Here is a 17,930-nt window from a genome sequence, read left to right as displayed (position 1 = left end):
GGGTTGCGACCCACAGGTTGAGAACCACTGCTCTCACCTCTTTACTTCTGCTGCTTTTTGCAATATCCTTGCTTCCTCTGCCTGGAAACTCCCTGTCACCATTAAAGATGCAATTTAAATATCACCTCTTCGTTTTGGAAAACACTCTGAATTAGGTGCCCTCATCCACTAACACATCTCCAAAGCTCCAAAAGAGCAATTGATTAATTGTTGCAATCATAACAATACCTGTTTCAGCATGCCTACAGGGAACACATGTTGCCCACCTGTCTTTCAGAGCCATATCACCTAGCACACTGCTGGGCACACAGCAGAGATCAATGTATATTCAGTATACTCCATCACATCCCTCCCGTTGAAAGCACCCTCCCATCTCCACCATAAGCGTTGATTCGTATTTGCTCTGTTTCAGTCCATGGTTTATCATTTTAGTTCATTATTCAAACATGATTTGGCACCTTAATCCAGTTTGCTGAGTGCCTGATGGTCATCACATCTGGAAGCCATTAGTTTATAAATGCTGCACTCACAGCAGCCACAGTGCTCAAAGGGCCTCCGAGATCACTGAACTCTCAGAGCATATTATTATGGGATGAGGGCCTCCGAGATCACTGAACTCTCAGAGCATATTATTATGAGATGAGGGCCTCCGAGATCACTGAACTCTCAGAGCATATTATTATAGGAGAGGGAAAGGAGGAGAAACAGCTGAACAGTTTGAGGGCATTAATTACAGAAGTATGTGGACTACTTAACACTCTTACCAAATACTACTTTTTCCAGAGTACATACCAGTGATATATAAACACATACATTTTGCTAAACACATTCAGTCCTCAAACTGAAATAGAAATCCTAAATATGAATCAATCATATTTGTCCAGTTTGCCTTCACTAGTCATCTCTCTACGCTTTGGATTCTTGGCTTTTCTTATCCTAAAAGATAATATTTATTTTTAAAAGGTTTGAATTAAAATGAATTTCATTTTTGATCTCCTAGTAAATGAAATTTTAGCCTACACAAATCTGAGTGAAAACAAGATAGAACTGGAAGATATATGCACTCAACAATTAATCTGAAGCATAGGACACTGAAGAACTACTTGTGTTTTAAATATAAAACAATGAATTTTCAACCTACAGCATCTGCTGAGATTCACACCTGGTGCTGCCTGGGAATGGACCGAGTGAAGTGTTCTCAGGGCCGTCACCCACCAGCCAGACTGAAACACGCATGTAAAGTTGAGACTGTGAGAAGGCAGAAACACACACCAGCATGTAACGAGTACAATGAGAGGCTAGCAAGAGATGCCATTTGTAAAGCTGCCCATTTTTTCTAATAGACTCCAGAGCAGTTTCTCTTCCCAGGCCGCAAACCAGTCGAAATCCAATTCACACAGCAGAGCTGAGAATATAACAGAGCTCTATTCTGACAACAGACAGTGGGAAGCAACTTATTAGGTGCATACACCAAAGCAGAAACTGCAGTGACTATTGATATGAGGCTATATAAATCAAATTACTCGTAAATAGAGGCTGTGTTTTCTAAATTGAAGACAGCTTCAAAATTTTATTCTTTTAATGACATCTATATATAGTGCTTATATCTTAAGTTATATAATAAACAACTTACGAAAATGACATCAGTTTCTTTGAAAAATACAGAGTAGGAGTGCTAACAACAGAAGACCTAAAAACAGCAATACGAACTGTTTTAACCACATCCAACCATCAGTATGAGAACAAGGCGCTGCGGCCAACAAGGGGAGATTCTAAGTGATTCCTGACTGGTAAGAATGGGGACTCTATTTTGCAGGTTCTTCACACAGGAGCTGTGGCTATTAGAGAGGCTGCCAGGTGAGCAGGGTTCCATCCTTCTTTTGAAGGGTCCTGATGGAACTGGGATCTATCAAAGGATCTAGGCTTTGCCAACAAAGCAGCTGCAGAGTGCGGAAAGGTGCACCAGGACAGGAGATGAAATGTGGAACTCAGGAGCAGCTGGACTGCTTTAGTCACCACTGAAAAAAATGTGAGCCTGTAAGGAGGATGTGTGCCAGGACAGTATACTAAAAATAGTCAGCCTTTTTTACAAAGTGACGGGAAACTTAGGGGAAAGGCTAAGAGCTGAAACGAGAGAAAGAATCGTTTCTTAAAAAGCACTCTTCTTTATCTTTTAATACACTCGTGCTCTAAATTAAAGTCACAGAATTTGAAAACTTAGGAGGGCCAGTGCTTTTCCACACTACACCACACCACACCAGAAGGCTGTTCCTCTGAAAAATAAAGCTATCCTGTTCTAAAATTCCACAAGTATGATACTTCATCTTATCCTTTACCCTTCCACCACATACGCACAGAAAGGTGAGTCACTTTTAAAAAAACAAATTGCACTGTTACATAAGATTGCTTTCTCTATAGTTTAGAAACTAGTGTTCTGGTGTTTCTTTTTTTTTTTTTTTGTACTTTTCAAATCCTCTGTGAAAGAAACAGCTGATGAAATGCTAAAATCCACAAAACTACTAAATTCTTTAATTTTCTAAGGAAGAAGGACTATGAAGTGAAAGGGAGCACATCAACCACAGTAAAACTTGCCACTGAGATGTGGCAGTATCAAAAATGAAATAGTCTTGGTATGAGCTAGGAGATAAAATAGCTCTGTTGTAACAGTGTATCTATACAGAATTTTAGAAACGTGAAGGTGGAAGCGTCCCACAGAACGTTTGGGTGAAGATAAAAGCAAAGGATTTACCACTTTCTTAGTATAGAGTGGTATATAGCAGTCATGGATTTGTGTCTATCACTGGCAAGAATCAGGACAGCACAAAGACAAGAGACCAAAAGCACGGTGTCTGCCAAGTTCTTATTGCCTGTGTAGACTGCTCCTTGGCATAATTTTTGCCTCAAAGAATAACTGGTCAAGTAGAAGTGATTGGAATGTTGAGAGAAAAAATAGTCAAGAAAAGACTGGGTAAAAACCACCATATTCTAGACTTTGTAAGAAAGCAAATTTCAAAAAGGAAGCAAAAAGGGGAAAATACCAATGGAAACCCATCTTATGTGCTATTTTTTAACATTTAATTAAGAGTTTCCTGTACAGCCACATTAGTTTTTTAAAGTACCTCACTTACTCTCCTGCAAGGAATCCACTGGTAATTCTGTAGAGTACATTTCTGAAAGCTCCCCCAAACTCTACCTTTGTGCCATTACAAGAGTCTTGAAATCCTCTTAAACCTTTTAGCATTTCTACTTACCATAATCTTCTCTAGTCAAAACATTTGTTTCTCTCTGTTTCAACTCTTACTGATATAATACTTCATATCATTAAACACAATTAATTACCCCTTTACCAAGTTCAATGCCAATGCCTGAATATTTCATTTACTTTCTTATCTACTTGCAAGGGGAAAAAAAAGACTATAATCCAAAGATTTCAAATTCTTTTTCAGAAATTAAAGCTACTCTTACCAAGAATTTCTGAAGCTATTAAAATCATTACATCATTTTCTACCTACCAAACTGGTCAATGATAAAGCCAAGCAGTATTCAAAGATGTGCAAGGATACAGAAGAAAGGGCCCTCAGGATGGAAGATAGATTAATACAGAATAATCATTTTGGAAAAGCAATCTAACAAGACCAGCCTCAGCATTTATGCTTTTGTACCTACTAATTGCACTTCTAAGAGTCTATCCTTAAGAAAATAAGTCAGATGGAAACAAAGATTTGTATGGAAGGTATGTTCATCAAAATGTTATAATATTATAACAAAATTATAATAGCAAAAACAAAAAAAAAATAACCCTGGCATCCGGAGGTATATTACAGTATAGCTCTTAAATATTTTGTTAAAGAAAAATTTAATAATATGTTTGTGGTGTGTTAGAAGTAAAACACACACACATATCACATACATTTTAAAAACACACCATGTCAACACTGTTTATCTCTGGATAGTGAAATTATGGTGATGTTAGGGTTTTGGCTAGCGTTTTAGTGTATTCTTTAAAAAGCAAATATATTACCTGCATAATCAGCAAAGTAAATATTTGAAATTATACCAGAAATTGAGATTTTGTTGTTCTCTCATAAATGAATTCCCAGGTCTGTCTTTAAATACCACCATAAAATAGGCATCCCCTCATCCCCAAATATTTTAAGCACCTCTGCCAATCTCATCACTTTTCTTGAGTCTATCTGGCTTTGACACATCTTTAGATGTTTTCTTATTATCTAACACAATTCTGATTCTTTCAATATACATTATCCTTTTTTCCCCAGAAATATCACCTTTTAAGGAGACAAGAAAAAAAAAATCCTACTTGGGGGTATAAAGTTTTGACAATAGCCACTTCTGCCATCATTATCAACGTCACTGTCATTATTATTGGCATTATTCTTAAAGAAGAAATATATTAATCCTTTTACACTGCTGTTACTACGATGATATCCCATAGGTCACGTTCTTTAATTCTGCAGTATTTTCACTTTTTCTATATTTGGTTTTTTATAGTCATTGTTTATACAGATTAACAAAGTTGTTCTACTTAATTTATACCTACCCGTTGAAAGACCCAAAAGTTCAGGTGCCAATGAAGTTGGGGATCAACCAACTGCCACAGCCAAATTATGGTAGCAGCATGGGAATTGGCTATTTTCAGACTGCAGGGCTCCAGGGGTCATCTGAGAAGCATGGAATTCAAACATGCAGTTTCTTGTTTTTTTTGTTTTTAAAGACCCTCTGTCCCCATACCCTACTCTTACTGTAAAAACAGTCAGTTATTACTACAAGAGCCTGGGGTGCTTAAGCTTCATAATATTAGAGTGTGTCCATGCATTGGTTTAGTATTCAATCAATAATAGCAACAAAGATACAATAGGTCATCATGTATTATAGGCCCCCTTTAGTAAATCAAAAACAAATATATAAATGCAAATCATTTTTCTCATCTACTGACTACCAAACTATTAAGGGTGGGTTCGGTGGGGAAGGGGAGATGATACTATTTTTAAAGGAAAACTTGAGACTGTCCATGATTATAATCTGGGGGGTGGGGGGTGGAAGGTGCACCTAGAGATCAAATTTGATGAAGCATGAAATGATTTTGCCTGTCTGCCCCTCTCCCCATGAGCTGTTAGACAGAACTGTCTTTTTTGCTCTTCGTATTTCTCAGAAAGAGGTAAAGCATACTCAACAAGCATTAATTGATTGAGTGATTCTTAGGGTATACTTGTTTGGTACAAGAATAATTTGTTTTTTTAAGTTTACTGGGGTGACAATGGTTAGTAAAGTTACATAGGTTTCAAGTAAGTATAAATTTTATGGAATAAATTTTCTGCAAAAATCCTAACCTGAATTGGATCTTATGAAATAAAATTCACTGAAAAATTTCAAAGCATAACTATCCTAAAAAGCTAATAATTCCTTAAATTACAACTACAGGGAGCTTTTTAGCATATGGGCAGCTGGCTGATTCCATGTTCCCAATCATTCTTCCCGTTAATGATTATCTAGATCCATAGGTGCTTGGTCAGTGGACAAGTAACTGAGAATGTAGTTAAGACTGGAAACATTCATTTTCTTAACTGTCAAAGACAAGTTAAGAAACAGGTCTCCTACCATGTACCACAACTTGCTTACTGACAAAATTAGTTTTTCTTCTAGTGAATTGAAATACAACTAGGAAAAAGCATCTGTTAGCTAAAGATGTGTTCCATGACATAGTCTTTGTCAGCAGTCATTCATGATGATAGAAATACAGGAGGTAGAGAAACAAATCCCATGATGTCAGATGAGGGTTCTGGTTTAAAGTATCATATTCCCAACTCAAATGTGTTGGATGTGCTGGAAACATAAAATATATCTAAGGAGATTTGTGAAAACAGGTTTACCTTGAAATATTTCATTACAAAATTATAAAAAAACCCACAAAAGCATGAAGGTACAGTTAAACCTTCTTTTGATAATTTGAACATACCAAGTATATTCTTGCCTTAGAAACTATAGGCTGTTGTTCCCTGTCTTGAATGCCCCCCCACCTCCAAATCACCCCAAAACCAGCCCCTTTTATAGTCCAGGTTAAATTTCTACTCTTTGGCAGCCACCCAATCATTCTATCACAGCATCCTGTTTTAATCCTCTGCACAACACATCACTATCTGATATTTTTCTGGCTTATTTTTTATTGTCCTGCTCCACCAGAAAGTTCTATAAATCCAAGATCGTCACTGTCTATTTCGCCGTTTTTATCAATAATACAAGCACAAACCAGCTCAAATATTTGTATCCTCTTTAACAAAGCAATTTTCCTTAATTATATGTATTCAGAAGGAAGTGTGTTGTGAAAAGCTTTTTTAAAATGAGATAAATTTTAAGGGTTATATATGGTTTCCAAATACTATTTGTACGTATAGGGTATTTCACATGAGTGAATGATGATTAGTGAGGTGCCACATTGTGCAGTTGTTTCTAAAGGCATTTAAAAGGTGTCTGACCTTCTTGTGGTACTTCCTATTCCATAGGTGTTTTAGTGTTACTATCACCTCATACAGATAAAAAACAACAGCTTTAATAGATGTGCCAGAGTATAAATTCTACAAGCATGGACAAAGCTTTCTCTTGCAGTCCCTATAATGCCTAAGACACTTATGAGCAAAATAAATACTAGCCAACTGGTTTTTCTCACAGGGAAAGTAAAGGTAATTTGTGTAACATGGAACGTGATTAAGTATTCAAGTAACTTACCAGAATAAAAACCTGAAAATTCAAAAGTACTGATTTAACCTTGTTTTAGATGGAGCCTCCTGGGTCAGATGAAATGACCCACCCAAATAAGAGTCCTGTCTAACCTTGGTACAAAAGTGCAGTTTATAGAAGAGGTTAATGACTGTTCCAACAGTTTTCAAAATTTAGTCATGTACCTCAAACACTCCTAACCATCTTCCATAAACTATCATGGGTCTAGCACTAATACACTTACATTTAAAGTTATGCCACTCCATAAAACAAAGAGATCCAAGTTTATCTTTCAAGCCACAAGCCTTAATATTCTCTGGAATATGGTGAGGAACTCTACTGTCATTAAGACAACCTCCAGGTTCTAGAAACAACTATTTCCCCTTTCAGTGTGAGTCTTTCCACAGTTACTTTCTTAGTCTGCACTGTTCACAATAATCTAGACCAAGTCAATGTTAACCATTTTGGCTGACACATCATTTAGTGCCCAGCCTAAGTATGTCAGGTACATGTCTATTTCCATATCACAGTTCACTGAACAAACTGCCAACTGAACCAGGATCTCAAGATATTAAAAGGTGTAGTTTCAAGACCTTGCCAAAGCAATTAAGCTTTAACACTTATCCACAACCAGCCATTACCATCTGATAGTGAAGAGCCAGTGCAACAGAGTCAAAAACTTGCCCAAAGGAACTTAAACTTTTACTATGCTCTATGCAAGGAATGTGCATTCTTCTGCGTACACAGTAAGGCATTAAAAGGAGGGAGGGGACCCCATGTAAGAATACACAGAACTGCAGAACACATTACAGATTCACAGGGAGAACCAGTTAACATGTGTTTTATGTACTTCCTCATAATGGCCTACCTAATGTTTTACACTGACAAGTTAAATAGTGTAATTTAAATGCTGGCACAGGTTCTGAACAAGGTGAATATTAGTATGTTTTAGAAGTGACTCTAACATAGCCTAATGAGTTCCTTTCCCTTTCCAAATCTTTTGAAATCACACTTTGCTCTAATACCACAGGCTCTAACGTAGAGGACAACTTGAGTTTGCAAGGAGGCTCTGCCACACCTTGGGTGTGCTACTTACTTTTAACTCAGTAAACTTTAATGTCCTCATCTGTAAAAAAAAGCATAATAATATTCCCTGCCAGATGGAGTTGATGTGAGGACACTACACGTCAAGTGTTGTATTAAGGACAGGACTCAAGTATTAGTTATTACCATCCTCATCAGATTCCAGTAGTTTGTCCCTAAACTAATCGTTTGGTGGGAGACACATCTAACAATACTCTTTCCTCATTAGTTATGTTGCACTAATCTGCTCTATGCCACAATTTTGTCCCTGCATATTTGCTTAACTTCCATATCACAGGTTACAAAAGCTTTATTTACCATCCTAACCCAGATAAAAGGTGATTTTACTATAGTCTGACTTTAGGTCTGGCAATAACCTACTACGAAAAGCACAACTGCATTCAACATAACCTTCTTCACTGAAGAAAGTACCAACAGTATATATGTTTACACAATTCCTAAAGATTCATAATCACTTAGAATTAACTGATATTTTAGAGCAAATGAAAATTTAATTATTTTTAAAGTTTAAAGAAAATGGTTCCTATGGCCGGCCGAGTGGCTCTGTTGGTTAAGAATTCGCTCAAGAATGCGAGCTCTGAACAACAGCAGTTCGATTCCCGGCCCTAGCTGAGTTGCCAACAGGCAGGCAGGATGGCTCAGCTGAAAAATAAAACAAAAGCCAAAACAAACAAGCAAGCAAANGTTTGGCAGTATGTATACACTGGCAAATTCCATTGCTAGGTATAAATATCCATGAAAAATGCAAAATGTGTTCACAACAAGCCTAGTACAGACGTGTTCGTAGCGGCTCTGTTTAACCCTAAACATTTGGAAAACCCTAAATATCTGGAAAACCCTAAATATTTACCAGAAGGAAAATAGATAAACTGTAACAAATGAATTTTGCAGATATTATGCTGAGTGAAAAGAGCCAGACACAAAAGAGCACACATTGTATAAGAATAATTTATATGAAGCTTTAGAACAGGCAAGACTAATCTATTGTTATAGAATCCACAAAGTGGGGTGAGATGATGGGAAAGGGGCATGAGGGAACTTTCTGGGGGAATGAAAATGTTCTAAATCTTGATGCGACTTTGGGCTATGTGAGTGTGATCTCTTGTGAAAATTCATTGCCCTGCACACTTAAGATCTGTAACTGCACTGAATGTAAATCATACAATAAAAGGTACTGCAAGACTTAGACCTTTAATGTAATGAATGTCAAGAAGGGGACGTAGCACAGGATTTCCTGAGCTAATCTGAGCCTTGTTGGGGGAGTGTACGCAGGGAGTGTCTCCTGCCAAGTCTGTGAACTGGGAACAGGTGGCCACTTGGAGTCAGGAGCCATAGGAGTCCTTGTGCCTCGTGGACTACTGCCGCATGAGAGAGCCACGGCACCTGCCCCCCACCCACCTACTCCCACAGCTCCTACTAAGGGGACCTCAGGGTGTCCACGAGGGACTAGGCTGGAATAACCAACAGTAATAGAGAAGAATTTTCTGGCATGGCAGGAGATGCCACTGCTGGGTCCAGACCCCCTCATGCTTTCCCTCTGCGGTGGTTGTGGGGTCCTAGCCCCTCTGTCCTGAGCAGGCCTCCCAGGCCCCTCACTGACTCAGCATGCAGTCATAACCCAGGAAAGCCCAGGCACGGAGGCCAGGCGAGATGCCTAGATTTGGGGGGCTCCCTGGGCTTTGGTGGGTAAACTGGTCCCAGAATTATCTGGGTGGGTCACAAGCTGTNTTCAAAATCAAGTAGTTATGAAATAAAAATCACTGTAAAGCGTACAAAACCAAGTCTCATACGTGTTTCTTATTTGGGGATCCCTGGAAATTCTTTTACCCTTAAAAAGGCTTATAACTCAAACTCAAGTATGAGAAGTACTACTCTAACTGGAAAAGAAGAAATCATGGAAACCCCAATGTCATGTGGAGATTTTGAATAGGTATTATCAGTCAGGACTCTTTCCATCACACCATAAATACCCTAAAAGACTCTATGCCAATGCATGTGTGTACAGGTGCCTTGTTATACATAATTATCCTTTTATGCTACAGCAGGGGAGATATAAAAAGTGTCATCCTTTGGGCGGTTGGGGGGGTGGGGGGTGAAAGGCGAATTGTAAGAAGAAAAGAATTCTTTCTTTCCAAATTAAGTATATGTAGGGAAAGAAGTTGAATGGAGACCTACAAAAGTATGGGAAGTGGGAATGTTCAAAGAGTGTCCTGGAGACTGTGGAATGAGAAATCAGTCCAGGGCAGCCAGGGTTTAAGAGCACTGCCAGTCATGAGGACAGAAAGGTGACTGAGGACTTCAGTTCCAATATCAGGAAAAGGAGGCTAAACCTTACTTTACTGCTGAAAGTAAAGTGAGTTTGCTTTTTTTTTGGGGGGGGGGTTGTTTTTTAAATAAAACAATGCTTAATAAGGATTTATCTGGGTGCAAGGTCCAGACTGATAGGAGCAACACAGTTTATTACAAAAGTCCCTGGTGAGAAAAGAACCTGAACTAAAGTGAAGTGTTTATAAACACCCCTTTCTTTGGGGGCGTGTACAAAAAAATTCATGAGCCATCTTTTATTGAAAGTGAACTCATCGCTTTCAAAATCTTGTAACATCCGAATCATATTTAACCAAGGTTTATAAACGCAGGCTCCCCACCCCCATAACCAAACAGTTTGGTTTTCTGGGTCAAAGGATTATTTGGCTTATCGAGTCGAAACCTTTCCGTTTTCTGGGCTGGTAACCAAACGCCGACCAGTCCTCCATACAGAAAGAGCTTTAAGTCCAAGTCCTCGCTCGAGTCGGCAGCGTCCCGGAACAGCTCACACGCCTCGGGACTGGCCTGGGGCTGCGGGGGCACCGGGTCCTGACTAAGAAAGCGGAGCCTGACCCTTTGGGGAACATCTGTTTCCAGCCTGAAGTCCTGAGCAAATCTGCAGTGAGAGCTCCCAGTCAAGGAGGCTGCTCCAGGAGGACGGACGGGGTCTTGGCCCAGCCTCCCTCGCGGAGCCCCCGGCCCGGAGCGCTGAGGCCGCCTGACTCCCCCGAGGGCTTCCCCTCAGCGCCCTCCAAGTCCCGGCCCCCGTCCGGGCCTGGGAAGGGTCTCCCCACCCTCCCTCCGCTGGACTCCGTCGCCCGGACACTGGCTGGCTTCCGCGGCCCCCGTCAGGCCCCGCGGGCGCCTCGGGCGAGGCCTCACCGGGCCTCGCCGCTCGCCCCTCTCGCCCTTCCCGGCCGCCGGCCCCCGCTCACCCAGAAGATGAGGTTGAGAAACACCAGCACGGTCTTGGAGGAGGTGATGCCGCACTGGCCCATGGTGGCAGCGGTCGCTGGGGCCTTGCTCCGAGAGCCAGACGAGCACACCCAGCGAGGCCGCAATGGCGACAACGCCTCCCCGCTGGGAACTGCAGGACCTCTGCGCCTCTCTGCCAGCCCCCGGCGTAGCTGCGCAGCCCCGGCCCCAGCAAGCACCTCGCTCCTCTGCGCAGCCGCTGCAGTACCCCCATGACCGCCACACCGCTCCCTAGCAACCGAGTCCCGCCCCTGGACAGGCAGCTTCANGGCAATACTACCAAAGTCAGAAGCAAAAACTCCCCTGTGGGAGAGATGCCCCAGCCCTAGGTAATGGCTCCATAACCTGGACAATGTATCTAAGACAAAACAAAGGAAGGAGAGGGAGAGAAAAGACAGAGATATAGACCAACACTTTGAAGTTGCTTACAAGAGGAGGTGACCTGTAGTAAAATGTGAGTGGGATGTTGGAGCCAGGCTGGAAAGTCAAGGAAAGGCATTTTGGAGATAATGAGTATTGGAGCAAGAATAGAATTACAACAGAAATTTGCAGAAGAATTGAATAAAGTGTGAGAGACAGAGAAAAGAGCAAATGGGAAGTGTGATTCTCAGAGGCAGGCCCAGAGAAGCCCCAAGGCCAAGGTAGGGCAGGAATCCATGGGGCAGTAAGCATGCAGTAAGAATGAGGATGGGAGTGTATTCTCCAGGAGCCAGGGTTAAAGAGAGGGAGGCAGAGGGTAAAGATGGGAAGAACTCAAGCAGAGAAGCCAAACACAGCCTCCCCCAAGGCCATGGATGCAGTCAGAGGGAAAGGGAAACGGCCTGTTCTGGGTCCACAGCCCTTGGCGTGGCCCTAGGACCCTCCAGGGTGTGGAGATGGGCCCAGCTGTGCTAAGACAGGCAGGGAGGTGGGGATAAGGAGGCTTTGCCAGCTTTCATGTTTTCACAGCCACCAACTCAGCAGGTGGAGCAATTGCTAAGCAAGAGAAAAATAAGAAGAATGGTTTGAACTGGTTGAGAAACCTATTTCTGAACTTCTTAGGGAAGAGCCCCAGGGAAGCTGACGAGGGGCAGCGGCCAGCAGGCCTTGGGGGTAAGATAATGATGATGGGCTTTGATCCCCGCCATGGCCAAACCTTAGACTGATGCTTCAGTACTCCTGCAGACACTGGTCAAAGCCTCACTTCCTCCATTCTCCCCACCAGCAGCAAGACCAGAAATGGCTCCTGGTACTGCTGCTCTGTTGTCTTCCATAAAATGACCTGGCCTCTGGGGCCTGCTTCATCCCTGGCCAGGTTCAGCTGGCTTCCAATGAACTAAGTTGCTAGGCCCAAGGGTTCCCTGAAAGACAGTCTCCTGTTTTGGGTTCCCCCTTACCTGTGTAGGGTTTATACAGTGTAGGCCCTTCTCTTTCCCCAGGGTTGCAGCTCCATGAGGGAGTAAGGCCCCTTGCATTCAGTGTTTGCCCCAGCCTGTCATAGGCTCCTCCTCATCTCTCTCTCTCTTTTCTACTTCCCAGCCCAGGAGAGTCCCTGCTCCTCCCCATAGCATGTGGCTCACAGCAGACATGGCTTCACATGGCTAAGCACTGCTGTTGATAGTTTGGATGAAGAAGGGGCCTCATACTGAACCTGACAAGCTTGGGGGAGGCCCACATGGCAGGCCCTACAAACTCAGAGACCAAAAATAACCACACAGGATAGTCTGAACATAAAGACACAAATTTGACAGTTGGGTCAAGAGTCTGTCCTCAACTCCTGTGTGACCTCTCTGAGTTTTAGTTTCTCATTTGTGGGACAAGGGGATTGGACCAGATGATACTCCAAGTTACCTTCGGTCTCTAAAGAGGGAAAAAGGAAAGTGCAGTGAGAAAAAGCATTGAACTAGGAATGGGGAGACTTAGTTTCAAGTGCCTCTTCTCTCATATCCTTGCTATTGGGCCTTATCAGGCCATGTGACCTCTGTAAGTCTCAGTTTCCTCTACCAGAAAATGGGGATAATACCCCCTGCAGATTGCTGCAAGAGTTAAGTAAACTCATGTGCATAAAAGGGCCTTGTCGACTATCCTGTAGGCACAGGTGTGAGAGGTACTGCCTCTATAGAATGAGGGCATAACCCCTTCCTTGTCCCTGTCAGGATGACTGTGAGGGCAAATGAGATAGTGCAGGCCTGGTACAGCAGTGGCCCTGGACCGGGACACAGAGCTGAGGTTTCCCACTTGCTGACTGTGTGGCTCTCACCCAGGGTCCCTCTCTCTGGGCTACCACTGAGTATCATCTATGGCCTGGCAATGATAAAGCCTGCCTGACAGGTTGTAAAGAGGATAGATGAGAAGTGTTGTGTGGATGGTGTGGTGATTTTCGGTGAGAGCAGTGATGAGTGGACTGTTCCTGGTTGCCCAGCTTCTGCTTTGAGAGCCCCAGCAGGAGGGGACAGGCTATGACATTAATGAAGGTCTCTCACACAGGCCCCCTCCAAAGCACTGGGAAGGTCCTAGCCATGCATTTACATGGGCAATGTTTCTATAAAATGGACAGAACTAAAATGTTTCAATGAAGACCATCTTCACATTCTCTGTCCTATTTCCACTTATGTTGGATGGCATTGGATGGCCGTGGGCATCTTTGGGACTTGGCTAAGGGGAAGGTGAGTCGAAGATACATTTACTGTACTTGGTTTAGTGGGATATATTTATGTTATTTATAGTCATCTTGTTTATATCTGTCTATAATTAAATCATTGCTGGTCATTCTGGCAATAATACTCCTCCCCAGCATGTCAACCCACCATCACCATGACACGAACCTGCAGGCCTGAGGCCATATTGAAATATGAATGNATAGAACAGCTGTAGGGTGGTCCTGGGGCTGATGGTCCTGGGGCAAGGCCCCTCTCTGACTAGACAGCTCGGCTCTGCTCCAGGCTGCTTACTCTGCTTAGCTTTGCCCTGCTCTGGCAAGAGGTCTTTGGTGCTTTTACCTCAATCTTCAATCTTCTGTGGAAAGGGAAAATATACTCTCCTAGCCAGTAGGAGCTAATGTAGAGAGAAGTCCCCTTCCTGATCCCTAATTGGTCTATTCCCATGCAAATGAGAAAAACACTGTCCTTTGGTCAGAATGGAGCTGCTCTGATGGGTCAGTGATGAATGTTAATAAGGAAACAGCTACACTACTCCAATTGAATGGGGAAAGTCTCAATCCTATTGGTTGAAATACAATTCCAGCAACTCCTTTATAAGGGCTGGTTCAGATGACAGAAACAGTGCAGGCAAGCAGGTCAGTGGTGGAGGCGGCAGTTTAATAAAGGCTTTTCCCTAAGTGCTGTTTGGTGGGATGCCCCTGTTTGAAATCCTGCTAGACTGTTTTTAAATTTGAGCCCAGTAGTCACCAGGAGTACTTCTTGAAGAAAGCTATCTTCTTTCTCAAGGTTGACACTCCCTAGGGAGATCGCAGACACTAATCTCTCCCACTCCACATCAAGATTTTCCTGACCAAGTAACACCTAAGCACTGTTCAGTAGAAGTGCAGTGAACACCAACAGATATTTATGGAGAATTTATTGTGTCAGGCACTAGGATAACTCTCGGAGGACTCATCAGAAAGGAGAGAAAGCTGGTGATGAGGTTGGCACGACAAAGACATGCTTGTGTGGGAACATGGTTGGGGATAAGGCAACACTCCAAGTCTATTCCAGGGTAGGACATTTTGGACCAAGACTTAGAACAATTACAGAAACATCTTTTTACATTGCAACATTTCACAGACTTCCCCCAATCTTGGATCATCATAGTAATTAACACTTTTTGAGAACTTACCCTATGGCAGACTCTTTATGGCTATTAGCTCATTTAACCCCGTCACAACCTTAGGTGGAAGGTACTACAGTTATCAGCCCACGATGGATTAACTGAGGCTTAGAAAGAGGAAGAAACTCACCCAGAACCACACAGGGAGCAGGCAGTCTTGTGCAGAAACCATGTTCTCAGCCAAATGGAGAAACTGCCTTGTTTACTGTCTTTCCTGGAATTGTAACCCCGCATTCCCTCGTTGATTGGGCCTTAACGATGCCCCCTTACTTGTCTTCAATCTTCTCATTCTCTCTGGCTAATCCCCTTCCCAGACACTCTTAGCAACACCTTTCCTCTCAGCATCCCAGTCACTTCTACCAAGCAGCCACAGGCATTTACCCACTCATCAGGCTCAGCAAGCACTACCTCTGTGCTCACTGCCCTAGGTGGTAGGTATTTCACAGTGAGCAAGACAAAACCTTGCTCCCGTGGAGCTTACATTCTGGTAGAGGAGGCAGACTTTAGACAAATGGGCAAGTAGGTTTATGGCATGATATTGGGTAGTGATAGAAAACAATTCAGAGGAAGGGGATAGAGAGTGATGAGGGAAGTCCTGTCTGAGGGGAGGCATTGAAGGAGACCTAATGAAGTGAAGGAGCAGACCATGTGAATATTTGGAGGAAGAACAGCCCATAGGTGGGAACAGTGGGTACAAAGGCCCTGAGGCAGGAACATNTATACCTTTTCTATGCTAAAGACTAACTTAGCTTAACTGAGTCCAAATCCCTCCACCCTCAATGACTGAAACCAAGGCCTGAGTCTCTACATAATTGCCCAAAGGATGGTTACCATGACCACCCAACAATTATTCTAAAAACTATTGTCTAAGCAGGATCTTAAGATTTACAGGGTGTGTACTTTGACCTTTACTAAAAGACTAGTAGTGTGACTAAAATTTCCTTTAGTATATAAAATATAATTATTGTGATATATCTATTAGAAGGGGAATTTAAATTTTTTAAGATATAAAGCAGTATCTGTTTCTGAGTCAGAGCTTCAGAATTTGTCACAATTGCAGTGCACTTGGCCATGTCAGATACTGAGGTGCAGCCGGCTCCCAACACTAGTCTTTAGAGAATTCTTCCACCATCCAAACATAGGACTCATTTCTCATGGATGCCTAGTCAAAATGGAAATTCTCTCCTCTCAAAGAATATACTTCTGTTAAAGAATATACTCAATAATGTTGCATGTACAACTAATGCACCACATATTTTGTCTCTCTTTAATGGGAGTCATACAAAATAAGATTTATCAGAATTCCATTGTTTGTAGGGCTTGAGTACTGTAACAATCCCACAAGCAGTGGGTACTTTTGTGTGGGAATTGCATGTTTTATGCACCCCAGTACATGGAGTTGCATCTTGGTGTAATTGATGTACCTGTCCTGATGAGGTCTGGCAATTCCAGGTGAAATTCTGGTGACAAAATTCTTACACATGCTCATCAATAAGTACACTGTAGCCTAGGAGTAATTTTATCACACAATTATGTAGCAATTTAAGAATGCACCTGAATTGCTCTGGTTCACGAGCCATCAATTCCATCCTGCAATCTTACAGCTTATTTATAAAGAAATTTGTTAGAGGTTTTCCCCAATTTGACAACAATCCTAAAAATTTGCAACTTTACCAACAAGTGGTGAAGCTGAAAGGAACTTTCCCAAACTACTACTAATAAAATAACAAATTGGCTAACACAGCAGAGAAACACTGAATGATCTTTCTCTTCTCTTTATAGGAAGTCTTGTATTATGCTTCAAAGTATCATTACATGAAGAGGAGAACAAAACATATGTAGGCAAAAGTCATGGAAAAGAAGGTATTACAAAGGTGTGTAGCCAGTTAATATATTATGCTCTTTGGGAGTGTTATGATATTTGTAGTATATCAACTTTTCTTATTTGTTGCTTGTTTGATTTCTTTTCTCATTCTAAGTAACTATTCGTGTTTGTACCCAATTTTGTATTTATAATTTTTATTATTTTCTTTATAGAAGACCTCCAGATGGCACAAGTTTGAGGTCCTACAAAACTTAGATCTGGTGCTGGAGAGGCTACACTGACTCACACCCCACCAGAGGGCGTCTAAAACCTGGTCCTTCCTGCTCTCACCAGCCACTTCGGCCTCTGGTGGGTGGACCTTGCACACTCCACCAGAGCGCACTGCAGCTGGCAAGGCTCTGGTTTGAGCCAAAGCTGCCCCAGCCTCAGGCTGGGCCTCAGCAGCAGGCACCTCCCAGAAGGAAGGGAGCTCTCACCCCTACACACTCCTGCATTTAGCTTCCTAACACAGTCCTTCGTCCTGTCACACTGTCTCCTTTTCCTCAGCACCTTTAAGACAAAAGAGTCTGGCATTCAAGGTCCTTCTGGATCTGGTTTTATTTTACGTTAAAAATGGGATTGTAAAAATTAAATTTCCTCGCAGAATAAAGCTGATAAATAGGAAAGCAATTCTGTATATGGTCATCACAGTACATTCTTAATGGTTTTCCTTTTTCTTTTTTTCCTGTTGATTCTCTAGGAATTTCTAGGAAGACAATATGTCATCTGCAAATAGGCATGTATGCTATTCCTTGCCAATACTTATACTTCTGTACTAGCGAGAGATTTTGTTTGCAATCAACAGAAACCAACTCTACTTAAACTAACATTGGGAGGCCATTGGGAGACTCAAACTCTAAACAGCCAAAATAACCAACCAAGTCCTACTATAGTTCTGGCTTCTTTCTATCTTTCCAATGCCAAAGATAAAAACAAAAACAAAAACAAAACAAACAAAAAACCAGTTTCAGCCTAACAAACTGAAAATATCTTCACTCTTTTATCAGTTGTTCTAAACTCCAAGTCCAGGATTTCTGGGCAGGGTCCATTCCTTCTCTAATTCTGTCTGAGTCTTGTCTCAATATTCTGCAAACAATATGTACAATAGTGGATTAAAGGGAAATGAAAGAGAAAGTCATTAAGATAT

General features: G+C 42.0%; 1 protein-coding gene across 1 annotated transcript in view; it reads right to left on the bottom strand.

The window, feature by feature from the left end:
* The window catches only part of TSPAN3 (tetraspanin 3), a 47,412-nt gene extending 36,098 nt beyond the window's left edge, over window positions 1–11,314 (bottom strand). Inside the window, exon 1 of the mRNA XM_019630686.1 lies at window positions 11,076–11,314. Coding sequence (XP_019486231.1) covers window positions 11,076–11,138 — 63 coding nt within the window. The 5' untranslated portion in view covers window positions 11,139–11,314. The remainder of the gene's footprint in view (window positions 1–11,075) is intronic.
* Window positions 11,315–17,930: the final 6,616 nt, after the last annotated feature.

Source organism: Hipposideros armiger, unplaced genomic scaffold, assembly GCF_001890085.2.
Source record: "Hipposideros armiger isolate ML-2016 unplaced genomic scaffold, ASM189008v1 scaffold_931, whole genome shotgun sequence".
NCBI classification, from domain to species: domain Eukaryota; kingdom Metazoa; phylum Chordata; class Mammalia; order Chiroptera; family Hipposideridae; genus Hipposideros; species Hipposideros armiger.
This window is presented reverse-complemented; position numbering and strand designations above follow the sequence as displayed.